The sequence below is a fragment of the Pyrus communis genome, chromosome 2 (genome assembly GCF_041283825.1).
Source record: "Pyrus communis isolate YQ-2024b chromosome 2, ASM4128382v1, whole genome shotgun sequence".
Classification (NCBI taxonomy): domain Eukaryota; kingdom Viridiplantae; phylum Streptophyta; class Magnoliopsida; order Rosales; family Rosaceae; genus Pyrus; species Pyrus communis.
Window position 1 is genome coordinate 23,018,590 of NC_142566.1, and position 15,405 is coordinate 23,033,994.

General features: G+C 33.8%; 1 protein-coding gene across 1 annotated transcript; it reads left to right on the forward strand.

The window, feature by feature from the left end:
• Positions 1-4,877: 4,877 nt before the first annotated feature.
• Positions 4,878-9,803, forward strand: LOC137747450 (MLO-like protein 10). Its single transcript, XM_068487558.2, has 15 exons — positions 4,878-5,383; positions 6,109-6,166; positions 6,274-6,476; positions 6,562-6,678; positions 6,851-6,911; positions 7,025-7,113; positions 7,257-7,331; positions 7,411-7,499; positions 7,609-7,658; positions 7,760-7,800; positions 7,880-8,053; positions 8,571-8,606; positions 8,706-8,773; positions 8,913-8,973; positions 9,181-9,803. Exons 1-15 carry the CDS (start codon positions 5,189-5,191, stop codon positions 9,583-9,585), a joined length of 1,722 nt encoding a protein of 573 aa, XP_068343659.2. The 5' UTR covers positions 4,878-5,188; the 3' UTR covers positions 9,586-9,803.
• The last annotated feature ends 5,602 nt before the right edge of the window (positions 9,804-15,405 follow it).

The following is a 15,405-nucleotide window of genomic DNA, read 5'->3' on the forward strand; positions in this document are numbered from 1 at the left end:
AACAACTAATTTCCTACCATCTAGGAATATTAAATCATGGATTTTCAATTAAAAATATTAATTTAACTAATTCATCATTATCACTCAAAAAGAAATAGAAAGTCATTAATACTTTCATAAGTAAACTTTATTAATTTGTTAAATTTTACGTATATTTACAAAGGAAAAAAAAAAAAAAAAAAGGTATTTGAAACTTATGATACATTTGAAAATAAACATATGGACATTTGGTAATCGAATGTACCAATACAATCAAATGATCATACAATCAAACGCACCTTTATTATGTTTATGTATGTGACAATGAGTTTTGAACGTTCTGTTTAATTTACTATGTTTATGTATGTGACAATGAGTAATGAACATTCTATTTTTATAATAAACCATAAAAAAACCTAAACAAAGGAACGTGTAAAATTGAACCTCTATTAAAATGAAATTAATCATCAAAATTGTAGGAAATGCTTAATCAAATTCTTCAAAAGAACAAATGTTAAATCAATAAAATTAAAAAACGAGACGCCTAAATCAAAGTGCCCCAATAACTAGAATTTTGGATTCTCTATCGTTAAGACTCTGCAACCTTGAGCCCAAATTTGAGCGCCGAGGTTTTAAGTTCAAGTTCCAGATACGTGTCACGGATGCTGGTGTTCCTTGGTCACAATTATTGGCGTTCAATAGGTAGAATTGATCTTGAACACTGAAGAGTTCCCAGTTGGGGGTCCTATGCTTCTATATATATATATATATATTATCTTTTACTGTTTACTGTTTCTTCGGTATATATTTTGACCAGTCTCCTCTAGTTTAAAGTTTCTGGAGAGCAGAGACCCAGCACCATTTGATATTTTGACTGCAGATGGTGCGTGATTTGACGCATGCATTCATTACTTTCAACGTCAACCAAGTCAATACCAAAACAAGAGCCAGAAGAAGAAACGGTCCAATCCAAATGCCCTTTGACTTGGTTTTAGATTAGAGCTGAATTAGTAAATTTCTTTTTCACGGGTCGGAAGTTTGATAAAATAATTTTGCAACTTATAAATGCATGGTTCCGTTCATAATTCTATCGAGATCTTTTAGGTTAAGGCACTACTCCTATTCGGTTAGCAAGTAATTAAGTTAAAGATAATATTGGTTATGGATCATTTAAGCTATTTCTCTCAAACCATGGCAGAACAAACAATGCATCATCAAATTAACTTTTTCTTGTTCTATTTTTATACAAACGATATTATATGAAGCGGGAGTTGAATTGAAAACTCTAAGCATATTTGATATTCTATTACTTAGTATTACAGTCTACAATTATTTTTATTTACTTGTTCGTAGGAAGTTTTATGTTCGAATATTGATGATGAACCACCTGTAATTTAAATATATCATCTATATAATAAATAAATAAAATTCTGTAATCATTTTTATGTGAGAAGCCTTTATTTTGAATATGATGATAATATGATATGTGTTGAGTTCGATTCACTTTATTCTCCGCCATTTAATCTACATATTTTGTTGTATAAAAAATTATAAGAAATTAAAAAAAATCCTTAGAAATCAACTTGAATTAACAACCATCAAACACTTTTCCTTCTCGTTGCTCCATGGATTTTCAAGTTGCGTTTCATAATGTAGGCCATAAAAATAATTCTTTTTTTTTTTTTTTTCATACCACCAATCAATTTGAATGTGACGCAACCAAACACATGAAACTCTTGAATTAATGCAATGTATGCTCGAATAATTTGATGTGTAAATAAAACATGTAGGGCACTGACATTACATTACATGGCCTCCTCACTCCAATCCATCCACAATTGACCCACGTTTATTTTAAAGAAAGAATTTCTGCACCTGGGTCCACCTATGGAGCAATGTGAATGGATGGATATCAAGAAGTTGTGCTGCTTTTTTTGTTGTTTATTTTTTGGACAAATAATCAAGGTGTGCTATTTATTTATTTATTTTTGGTGAATCCTCACGTTGAGCTTGGTTGGCAGATTGACGTGATATCACAGTAAATTTAAAAATAAAAATAAAAACTTTAAACTCTGCATAGAATATTGGCTTTGGATTGGCAAGTGAGCTGACCAATCTTTGATTAAGTCCATAATTACCTTAAGTATTCATGTAATTCTTGAATTAGCACAGAGGGCACATAAAATTATTTTGTTAGTAAAAAAAGTTGAGGTTACACTATAAAACTAATTGGTAATAAATAAATAGCTCAACTTTTTATAAGTCTTTAAAATGTTTCTTCTTTCACTGATGTAAAATATTTTTTACTTTCATATCTTCACACGCCTTCTTTTATGTGTGGTGAATTTTCAAGCCAAACATATGGACAAAGAGAATTGGGTGACATGAAGCACATGTGGCTGTTGGACTTCACACATAGGTCAACCTACTCTGATATTATGCAGAAAGTTAAGATAGAACCATGAAGAAAATTGAGATTACACTATAAAACTAATTGGCAAAATGAGGAGTAGTCTAACCTCTTATAAACTCATGCAAAATTTCTTTTTTTACCGATGTAATACTCTTTTATCTTTACTTCCTCACAATTTTATCGTAAATTTACAAATTTTAATCCCCATATATATATATATAAAGTATGCGGTTGACTAAACCAACTAGAAAGGGAGTATTTTTTTCTTTCTTTCAGGATAATCAACTTTATGTTTTGATATACGATATGACATTTAAAAATTGGATTAGGCATAATTTGGTCGAATATTGAATTGCGATCCTGTCAACCTTGTGTCGTGAATCTCCTCTAATTGCCTAACAAATGCTTATTTAGAAGTGATTTTATAAGATCGAAATTGTTTTTAGCAAAAATGTTTTTGTAACAATTTTTACGTAAGTGAACCTTAAAATAGCACTTGAAGTGCTTTTGAAACTCAAAAACATTTTCTAAAGTATTTTTAATCATTTCAAAAGTACTTCTAAATGAGCCAAAATTACCATAGAAACTTCCTCGTAACTTATCAAATTTACGATCACCCTATCCCTTTAAGGGAGAATATATAGTATATTTACCATACTATCAGTTGATCAAGCGCGTGATTAATTTAGTAACGTAACTCGCTGGTACCATATTGATATAAAACTTTAATCCAAGCAAATGATTTGAATCTTAGAATTTTGCTATGATATGTTTTACAACCGGTTTTTTAGATCGCGTAACAAGAGAAATGAAGAGAATAATGACATGGTACATGCACTGCATCGCATGAACACAGATTGTAGTAAGTTTTTGAACACAGATTGTAGTAAGTTTTTCATACATGCACTGCATCGCATGAACACAGATTGTAGTAAGTTTTTGAACACAGATTGTAGTAAGTTTTTCATACATGCACTGCATCGCATGAACGCAGATTGCAGTAAGTTTTTCATGCACGACTATATCATATGCTCCGGAAGTTGCTTCATTTTCGAAGGAAAATAAAAAAAGAGGATCTGAAAATTACAAGTTACTTAGTACTACAGTTTAATAATATTTTTCTTTATTTGTAAGTGAAAGATCTTAAATTCGATTTTCCTAAAAAATGAATTTAAATCATATTATTGTTAACTCGGTGTAAAATTAAGTTTATTTTATTTTTTACTTTTAGCGTAGACGACGTCGACAAGAAAGTAAAAGCCATGTGCTGGAAGCAGAGTTTACTGCTGAAAGCAGAGTTTGGTCAGTCCCGTACAACCTTTCTCCATGTACTGACCATGCACATGGCAGGCTGGGGAATTTAAGACTAAATTGGAATATGTTATTGTAATTTTCTGACGTTAGATTCTCTTGTATCGAGTTAAACTTTTTTCATCAACAATCACGCAACTTAGAAAAAAATGATAATAAGTGTAAAGATTATTTTAACTAGAAAATCTAAAATAAATAAACGCCATCTTTTACATAATATTTTTGACACGATCAATCCGACCGTAAGAAAAAAAAACCTTTTACATCATGTATTCATGCATGCAACACTTTTTTTGCTAATATATGGATGGAATGGAATGGCATGTACTAGAATTAAAAAACCCCCACTTGCCAGCAGGATCCGACCTCTTCCCCTAAAAAGGAACAGAGAAGATATCTGAATCATTGATGCCATTAGTTTAATCACCAAGTTGGTGTTCTTCTGGTCTGCAATTGTGGTAATGAACTATATAATTAGAAAAGGGATCATCTCGGGATTTCTTCGGGATCCCTTCTACCAAATCCATCAATTTGGATTGTTGAAATTTGATTAAATTATTATAAAAGTGGCTCTTATTTTTAATTGTTTGGTCAAATTTCAAAAGTCCTAATTGGTGGATTTGATGAAAGGGATTCGGAAATGATTCATTTAAATGTAATTATTTAATAAGTTGAAAAAATAATATAAATTACAATTTATCCACGCTTTCCCATGTCATTTTTCTGTTTTATTTTTTGTTTTTTCACGGCTGTCAAAGGGGGACGACCTGATTGGTCAGCCAGCCAAAGAGCAGCGCACCAAACCAAAGAGGTAATCCCGAACCCAAGGCGTTTGACCTCAGCAACTCACCTTAATTACATCGATTCAAACAATAAATTTGTCCTTAAATAGTGCTTACAATGCAAGCAAAAACTGTCTTAATTCAGAAAAACACTGCCAACTTTTTAAATTAATTTGCTTAATGTTTTGTTTAACCAGGTATTTAAGACAAAACAAAACAAAACCCTTTGATTACTATTATTTGCTCTCATCCTTTCACCAAATAAAAAATGCTGCTCATTTAAATAAAAGAATTATTATTGACATTTAAAAAATATATATATTTTAAAAAAAAAAAATTTATTAGAAAAAAAAAATACACTTATAAAAAAATATAAAATGAAATTTTTAAAAAGATTAATAACAGTTCACTTAAATAAAAGGAATTAATTTGAAAAATGGGGTTTTCTTGGTGAAGAACATAATCCAAGAAACCGTGTCCAAATCACCAACTCAGCATTATCCATTGTTCTGAAAGCTTTAAATCTCTATCTCTGCAGACTACGCAGATTAGAGTGGTTTTGGAATATCGTAAGCTTTAAATCTTCAAAACCCAGAAAGGAAATACAGTAAAGTCACCATCTTTCCAAATATTAAGTTGCACAGATTGTTCAATCACAGACCAGCCGCCTCTATTCTCTCTCTGAAGCTCAAGATTCGAAAAGATGGTGCCTTTCTCTCTGCTGGGTGTGAGCTTATGCCTTGTTGCTGGGTTGCTGGATACAGCCATGGGAGCAGGAAAGACCACCTCGTACTCGAGGGAGCTCGACCGTACACCCACCTGGGCTGTTGCTGGTGTCTGTGCTGTTATCATCATCATCTCATTGATTTTGGAGAAGGTCCTACACAAAGTTGGAATAGTAAGTTTAATTTCTCTGTAACTGTAGTTAAACAATTTACCCTTATCAATTGTAGTCCGTTTCTTGCAGTTTTGCTGAGTAACTGGTTTTGTTCACGTAGCTGACATGGTTAATTTTCTTCAAAATTTTAGATCGCAGCTCAAGTTTTCTGTGTGCTAGCATAGTTTTACTTTCTGCTATATGACAAGGAAATTTAAAACAAACGAAATTGAAAGGACGAAATTTTATTTTCTAGAATTTGTAAATTTTTTTTGTTTGGTTAATCTAAAAAAACAGTGGAATTTGATTACGAAATTTATTATTTTAAACTCTCACTCGTAGAAATTTGAAAATAACATCTATTTATATGAAATTTAAACTTGGAAATTGGATGTCCAAATTTAGTTTTTAACCAGGAAATTATAAATTAAGTTGTTTAGAGGAAAAGAAAGTGTGAAATGCTTGAATTTGAATGAAAGGGAAAAGGGTTCATATCAATATTTCTTAAATATATTTAATCTTACATATTTATCTGCTTGATGGGGGTATCTTGTTCAATGTCATGGCTGCTTATGAATTTACAATTTTACATTTACTTTTCGCATTCTTTCATTTTCGGTTTTGTTTCAGTACAAATGCTTACTTGAAACCAGGAATTTGATGTGTTAAGAACAATTTGCTAATTTGACAGTGTGGCTTTACGCTTCTTTTGATTTACTACTTAATTCAAAAAACTTTCGATGCAGTGGCTTACGGATAGGCACAAGAGAGCGCTGTTTGAATCTCTTGAGAAGGTTAAAGCAGGTAACAATCATGGTTGTCCAGGAAACTGATTCAATGGTTTCTGATTTGAAACTTTGCAAGAAATATCAAGTTATGGATAGACATTTGACTTTGTGAAATTGTTGCAGAGTTGATGATTCTAGGTTTTATTTCGCTGATCCTGAATTTCGGGCAGAGTTACATTGCCAAAATATGTATTCCACTCAATGTTGCAGACACTATGCTGCCATGTAGAGTAGATGATAAGGAGGAGGAGTCAACTAGTCACCGGAGACTCTTATGGTACGAACGCAGATCTTTAGCTGCTGCCTCTGATTATAAATGCAAGACTGTAAGTTCATCTTCTTCATCACCACTGAACTTCAGCAGTTTTATTTACAATTGAGAACTGGTCATAATTTGATTTTTGTTAACAGGGATACGAGCCACTTATAACAGTTAATGGATTGCACCAACTGCACATCCTCATATTCTTCTTAGCCGCCTTTCACGTGCTATACAGTCTTATCACGATGCTGCTCGGGAGGCTAAAGGTATTGCAATTAGCTGGATATCAACATATGGATTCTCTTGTGCTCTTTTGAAACTAATGAACTTGAATCAGACTATGTTTCTTGTTAATCAATCTACCTTACTATGCTAACAGTTTTATTAACTTTGCCTTGAATGGTATGTTCCATATTTGCCGAATGCTTCTTTGTACAGATTCGAGGCTGGAAGCATTGGGAGGCAGAGACTTCAAGTCATAACTATGAGTTTTCCAACGGTATATCAATCCCTTGATGCATACATACCCTCGTCAATATACATATTCTAACATCATGCCTTGATAGCGAAGATCTATGTTGGAAGCTAAACTTGATTACGTTTACTTGGCAGATCCTTCGAGATTCAGACTTACTCACCAGACATCATTTGTTAGAGCACACACCAGTTTCTGGACTAGAATTCCTTTCTTCTTTTATGTCGTAAGGCATCTTCAACTCAATTTTTTATTTTTGCTTTTCTTTCCTTTTGACTTACCAAAATACCTCAGGTTGGTAATCTCAGGGTTTTTGGATTCGCTCTCATAGTATATGTTAAACTGAGCTTCTTATAACATGTTTTGCAGGGATGCTTCTTTCGACAATTTTTTAGGTCTGTTAGTAAGGCTGACTACTTAACACTGCGCAATGGATTCATCACTGTGAGTTTCATCAGTTTTACAAAATTTCAGAACCATATTGAATGTGACATTTCAATTTATCGAAATGCCCAATGTACAGGCCCATTTAGGTGCAGGAAAGAAATTTAACTTCCAAAAATATATCAAGAGATCATTAGAGGATGACTTCAAGGTCGTCGTTGGCGTTAGGTAATATCAATATTTGTTATCTGCTTTTTATTCTATCACCAGCTATCTTTTACTAGAAAATCTTGCCTCGTTTAGTTTGTCCTGAATTATTTCATCATGTCGTTGGCAGTCCTCTATTGTGGGCATCATTTGTGATCTTTTTGCTCCTTAATGTTAAAGGTTAGCTACTTCTTTCCGAGAAAATCCTTTTGCAGAATATTATTATAACTTTAGAGTTCAATTTAATCGATTGACTTTGCTGTATAATAATGTTCTTTCAGGATGGCAGGCACTCTTTTGGGCATCCTTGATCCCTCTCATTGTAAGAAAGAGTCCTTCATTAGAAAATTAATCTGGTTTAGTTTCAAAACTGTAGTTTCTGACAGTTTGTGTAATTGCAGATAATTTTACTCGTTGGAACAAAACTTCAGGCCATCCTGACTAAGATGGCCATTGAAATTACAGAAAGGCATGCTGTGGTTCAAGGGATTCCTCTAGTACAAGGATCTGACAAATATTTTTGGTTTGGTCGGCCTCAATTGATTCTTAATCTTATCCATTTCGCGCTGTTTCAGGTATTGGATTGCCTTGTCTTTGCAGATTCTAGATTCGGGATTTAATCTTTTATTTGAATAGGATCATCTTAAATACTTACTTGAATGAAGGTAGATGATGGCGTTATTGTTTGCTGGAAACTTTAGTAAAGAACATCCCGATCTTAAGAGTTGTTGATCTGGTGTTTAAAATGATCTGTCACGCTCTATGTTCAATTTTCAAACAAGTCTTTGTCTTTGCATTAGTTGAGAGATTGAAAAGTTTCTGTTAAAACAGATCCCGCATGTTTGTGGCTGCATAATTTCAGTTCGGGTAGATGTTATGCGCTTTAAACAGAAGAACACAAAAGTATTCATCCTAAATTGTTGCTACCAGATATCTATGAACCGGTGTTAACAAGTAGTCAATATCTAAATCTTGTATCTGACCTGCATTCCGGCCAACCTCTGAATTTGTATGAATTTCTCGGGAGTTATGTGTTGATTTCTCTCATATTTTCTTTTACTGGTCGTCTAATCGGTATTCTGGTATGTGCAGAACGCATTCCAAATTATATACTTTTTCTGGATATGGGTAATGCTCTGTTCCCACTTACTTAATGTTTCTATCACTTTGAATTTTGAAGTGCACTTCATGTCTAATACTCAAATCTTGGATGAAACTTTGCTGCAGTATTCATTTGGGTTGAAATCTTGCTTCCATGCCAATTTCAAGCTCGCAATCGCAAAAGTAATTCTCGGGTAAGCCTTTTCTCCCTTGATTTTTTATGTTCTTGGTTGGCTCTAACGGGAGTTGTTTGCTATACTATTGAGGTCAAATTGGTAAGTATATATATATTTCATCGGATTGATATGTAATTATATGTAAACAATTTTGCAGGGTTGGTGTTCTCTGTTTGTGCAGCTACATTACACTTCCTCTGTATGCCCTTGTAACTCAGGTATTATTTTCGTTTATTTTCTCAATACTCAGTTTCTCCAGGTGGTAAAGTCACTAGAAATTTTACAGGGAGGCATGGCATCGAGCCCTCCACCAACCCCGGTGTCAAGCACTAAAAATCTTAGTTCTCTTCTTGAGTTTTTTAGGTCCAGCCTCTTGCTTTATACGATTGAACTTGATGTAAAATTGTTGTGGTGAACGTTTGCAGATGGGTTCACACATGAAAAGGTCCATCTTTGATGAACAAACATCCAAGGCCCTTGAGAAGTGGCACATGGCGGTGAAAAAGAAGACGCACGGAGGCAAGTCTCCTACCCGAACCCGAGGTGGTGAAAGCTCCACCATTTCAACGATGCGCTCCTCTACCTTGAGAGGACACACGCTGCTTCGCTTCAAAACAACTGGTCACTCAACTCGCTCAGCCGCCGTTGAGGACCATGAGACATCTGATCCCGAAACTGATCCTCTGTCACCGTCATCAACAACACGCATGATTGTAAGAGTGGATCAAATTGAGCAACAAACCGAGATAAATGAACCCCACGATGAGGAACATACCAATATTCCAGATGATTTCTCGTTCATCCAACCTGCCCTGGATAAAGAAATATGATACCAGGGAGAAATATTAGAATTATTTGAAATGCAGCTACCTGTAGTTGCATATTTTGTACATTAAATTTCTTGTTCTCCTTAGGACTCGGCTTGCGGCCTATTCATATCTCCAGAGTACGTCTGCTGCTCAACGGAACACGGTATATTGGTTGAGTTTCAAGAGTAGTGCTAATTGTATTTTGGTGTTTAATGTTGGAGATGAGAGGTTCTGTGCAATCCTACTTCCCGAATCATTTTCGAACTTTCAGTCTCTCGACAGGCCTGCCCTTGGTCGGAGGTTTAGACTGTTTAGTTGGGGCGGAAGAATGTGAAGCTTTTCTAGGTTAAATCACGTTTGGGAGACGAGGGAAGAAGACTGTAAGTTGTTGGCCAACAACCACTGACGACAGAAAAATCATGTAAATTAATCAAACAAGCCATGAGCTCCGACAGACCCATATATATAAATTGCATTCGATGTTGACTGTGATTTTGGAGCTCCTAAAGATGATACTCGAACACTTCAAGTGATCGAAACTTTTGCTGCAATGAATAATGATTGTTCTTTGCACAACTTCTCTATGGCACGCTACCAAACCAAAGAATTATTAGTAATAGTAAAAATCTATCCCATTACCAAATTGTAATGGGTAAAGAAACAGTTCCTATTATGACATTTGTACAATAAAATGATATCATCTTGTCATGGAATGAGGAATGAATTCTTCCATTTGAATTGGCAAATATGTGTTTTCTAAGTTTACTTTTGATTTTGCAAAAATTTATAATAATATCATGTACTTGTTTTCCATGTTTGAATTCTTGTAGATCAGATCTGTATGTTAATTGGATTAGAATGCGGATTTAATTGGGGAGTTTTACTCAAAAGTTACCGACAGCACTTTTTTTACCTAAAGAGGGTTAATTAATTATCTGTAAATACGTTTATATTTTAGGAAAACTAATGAAAATGGCTTGAAAACTTTGAGTTTTAATGATAAGCACAAAATAAAGGGTAAATTGAATAGTACCAGGATTGATTTTTTGGTGTAAAAATGTGGTTTTTCGTTAAAGTGTACAGTACCGTGGGCTTTTCATTAAAATTCCCTTATATTTTCATGCAAATATTAGGATGTTAAAAAATTTAATTACTAAAACCCTTAATTATATTCATTGTTTGAAATTTCTTCGATACAATCGATATTTCTTCAAATATCGGAAAAAGCAAAGAAATATATGGAAATGGGGGGTAAAGTGTAAACGTCATCTCATATCAGAGAAACTCTTAAAATTAAGTTAAAAATGACAAATTTCATCGATATTTCTAGGGGTGGTTCGGTATGGGATACCATACCGAAACTAGTATCCCGAATCCCAAACCAAAATTTTTCGGGACGGGAATTTGAAGACCAATTCCAAACCAAATTTTCGGGAATCCCAAATTTCGGGAATCCCGAAATATTTTCGGGATTTTGGGATAAATCGGGAATCCCAAATTGAAATATGAAATTATGAATTGTTCTTCAAATATATAATTCAAGAACACATTCATGAACTAGGAATTTCATTTCATTCACACTATCATTTAATTGAACACTGACATGCCTGACTGTTTTTATCATAGTCAAAATTCAAATTAATTAAACCCTTTTTGCAATATGTTGAGAGACAAAAGAATCAAGTCTTCTAAAATCATCAGCCATGGCAGCAGCAATAATAAAATCCACATGAATATCAAACAAAACATGAAAAATATGCAAGGTGTAGGGCATTCCAGGTTGCAGAGTATGAATTAGAAACTACAAGCATCAATTATAAAAGAATAATATATATATAATAATTAATATTATATATTTTCGGTTCGGTATGGGATTCCCGAAATATTGAGAAGCCAATCCCAAATCCCATACCGAAATTTTGGGATCGGTTTGGGATAGCATCCCGAAAATTTCGGGAATTTCGGTTTGAGAAATTTTTGGTTTGGGATCGGGATTTTTTCGGTTCGGTTCGGGATTTTTGGGAATTTTTTCCACCCCTAGATATTTCTGATATATATGTTAAATATCGACAAACTGTCATATGATATTCCTTAAAGTTTCATATTAAATTTTCACATTTTTGAGCGTGTTTCCATTGTTTCCATAGAAGGTAACTGATATCGATATTGATATATCCATCGATATTTTCACAAAGTTGCATATTGATATTCCAACCAATACTCATATTTTAAACATTGATTATACTTCTTGAAATTAACAAGTTTCTGGATATGAGAGTTGAATACATGTGGGGTTCTGTTCAGTCTTTTAGGCATGCATGTGGTGTTCTGTACTGTAATGGACTATAATTAAGAGCCTTCTCAGTTGAACCAAAAAGGATTAAGAATGGGAATTTATTAAAGCAAACGTAATTAGGTTAATTATTAAGAGTGGATAACCGAACTTGAGACCTTATTTAACATTCAAGAAATTATTGAAAACTGTTTACAATCGATTACATAGATGATTTTCTCTATACAAACACAATACATTAGACTCTCTCTCTCTCTCTCTCTCTCTCTCTCTCTCTCTCTCTCTCTCTCTCTCTACCGCAATTTACAGATACCATTGATTCAATTTAATACCTACCTTGACAAGAGGTTTGTTAGCTCCATCATCTTTTATGTTCAAAACCAACACAGGCCATAGTATAATCCATTCCATCCCTTAGAGTAGTCTAAATAACCTTTACATACGAAGAGTAGCTGTCCTCATATCTGTTGTGCTCCTAAAAGCTCTCAATCATTTCTGTATAGTGTTGAGATTCTCACAAGTCTCTTTTGGCCTGAGTCCTTGTATATGTAGTGGAAAACCGTGGAGTTTGAGATAACGACTCTAGGTGGAGTGGACCACATGAAGAAAAAGATTACTTGATCAAGTGCAAAACGATCTTTTGCTTACACGAAAATTCTAGTAAGTTCCCGTGCATGCTTTGTATACGGAAGGCAAGATTCGAAGTTTGGCTCTGCTGCCTCACCCACCTATTCCCTTTTGCAACAGGTCAATTGGTTTTGATTGCATTTCTATGTCACACTATTCCCCAAAACCCAACTCCTAAACTGCCCTTGCATTACCTAACTTCCCCTTTTCACCCAACATATATCAAATTGTTTATTAGTTGGTTCTGTATGGCATTTTGGTTTTCAATTACATCAATGACATGACCGTGTTGAGCTCGAGCAACCATGTCGTTTCAAACATGGTCCAAACCTACACATAACACAAGCATATTGTCGTGTGATATAACTTGTCGTATCTTTAATTGTATATAAGTTTATAACCATAAAGAAACCACATGATTTGAAGGCGCCTTATTAGTTTCAAATTTATCTTTTCTTAATTAATTAGGCATGTTCAACCCAAATAAAAGGCACGTACGCATGTAACCTTCTAGCTGAAGAAACTTTTAGATCACGACTCAGTTTCTAAGACAAAAAAGAAAAGAAAAGAAAACATATATGCATAGATTTGTACAACAAGAAAAGTAGTTGTGAAATAGATAGATATGAACAACCCACAAAGACAGATTAATTTGGTAGTAATTAAAACAGAGCTGAAATTAAGGACTTAATAATTCACCTTCAAGTTTTCCAGAAACAAAATTAATGACCGATAAAGTTGACCGAAAGAGAATACAAAATCAACAAGCAGCATGCAGCATGCAAGTCATGAGTTGGTCAATAAGGCCATGCAGTTTATAATTTGCCTATTGTGGTAACATCTCTTGTTGTATGGCATGCATGCCCTCGATGAAATCGTAAGTAGTATAATTTGGATCCGATTTTCCGACCTTCCTCTCGTCTTATGGTTGATTGCAAACCATTTGATTGCCTCAAAGTACCAACTCCAACCATAAAGGTGAGGGGGGAGGTAGAAAAGTCGGATGGTATTTTATGCAAATAGTTAGACACGTTGCAAGTACCTGCAGTACCCTTGTAGGCAAGGCAAGATTTGAGTTGGGCGTTGCCTTATCCACCTTCCCTTTACACCCAACACATTAAAATGTTCAATACGGTAATGCTTGCATTGCAATGTCTAAGCCCTAAACCCAACTCAAAAACTGCCCTTGCGTTACCCATGCATCTTCCCCTTTTTCACCCAACACATCAAATTGATTTAGTTCGTTTTGACTGCATTTTGGTTTTAAGTTAAATCGATGACATGAGCGTGTTGAGTTTGTATCAACCATATCCATCCATATATATATATATATATATATATATATATATATGATCCAAACCGACATTTTGTCCTCAATATATACTTCATTCCTACCATGAAACATGCCCTATCATGAATCTATCTTTCTCACATAACCAGTCAAGTGAAAAGCTTGAAGAATTTGTCATAAGCTTCTTTTTCTTCATAAACACTATGCAATCGAGATACATAACTATATCAACTGCCAAATTTAAAGACATAATTGGTTACTCATCCGGTGAAATAAATTTTATATATTTATGGGAATTGATCTCCACACACATTTTTCTTCCTCTACATTATATATCTTATTTATTTTTTATTTTTGAATTAAAAAAGGAAAATCAAGAAATAAAAATAAATGGAGATGAAGGGAAATGATCTTCATGTCTTCCAATATCTTTTTTCTGATGCTATTGGCATTAGACTATTAGTGGTGGGTGCAACACATGTGCAATGCGGTTGGAAGTGGGATTGTCCTATTGTATTTAGCCTAATAAAGTATCTAAATTCATACTAATTAGCTTATCAAAAGATTTCTTGACTAAAATAAATGCATGCATCAAGCTATAATGTCACGATTTTCCTCGCTCTTTTTTGCGGTTTACCAAAAGTCAAGATTCTAATGATTTCGGAAATAATTAGTGGAGCAAGTGGTTGAACTTGGCGACTTGGTGCCTTACTCTTTCAGCATGTGTGATTTACGATTATGTGTCACACGTACAATTAGTCATCTCATAACTCTTAATTCAGTGTTATTTTTCCTTTTAATGTAGAAAAAATTTCAAACTCGAAGTTCTTTGATAGCGAACAAAAAAAGTGAAATAATGAATAATCCTCTAACGGTAACGATGTTTGAAATATGTTCTAAAAGTTAATTATGAGATAATACTTTACAAATTTTTTTTAACGGTGTTTGTTTTTTTTCCCACCTCACCCCACCCACACCAGGCCTCGAACCTGGGACCTAATCTACCCCACGCCTTACCCATATTTCACATATTAAACAAAGTTAATTAGTTTAATCTAAAGATAAATATTATTGTTTAAGGACGTTTCATTAAATATTATATGCTTAAATAATGTCTAAGGAGTCATTTAATACTACAGTCTAATGTTATTTCTTTTTACTTATAAGTGAGATGTCTTATGTTTAATTCTCACAAAAAACGAATTTGAACCACATTATTGTTAGCCCATTATGAGGTTATGTCCACCCCCATCCTCTTTAGTGTAGATAAAAAATAAATAAGTCTAAGGAATATGTAATAGAGAGAATGTAATCTAAGAAAGTTAGATTCATGATACCTTTCTTTCTCATATAGATACTATAAATGTTCCTAATCATAGTATTGCTAATTAGGCATTGACAATCCTATAAGATCAGTACATGCTATGTATTCTCTCTTCAAAGAGTGACTAGTCTTGAGTCAATGGTGTGAAAGACATCAATATGTAGGTGATGGATACAGAGTAAGTTCACTGAATGCAATCAACATGAGTTCTCGTACTCATGTTATACGAGAACTAACTAGTTAGGATAATGCAAAGTAATTATTTGACCTAAGACACCACAATTGTCATGTGGATACGTATTTAAT

Excerpts from the sequence above, each read along its gene's own strand:
- LOC137747450 (XM_068487558.2), top strand. The coding sequence starts at position 5,189 with ATGGTGCCTTTCTCTCTGCTGGGTGTGAGCTTATGCCTTGTTGCTGGG. Across the intron at positions 7,801-7,879 it reads CATCCTTGATCCCTCTCATT|ATAATTTTACTCGTTGGAAC; the intron begins GTAAGAAAGAGT and ends GTGTAATTGCAG. Across the intron at positions 8,607-8,705 it reads TATACTTTTTCTGGATATGG|TATTCATTTGGGTTGAAATC; the intron begins GTAATGCTCTGT and ends ACTTTGCTGCAG.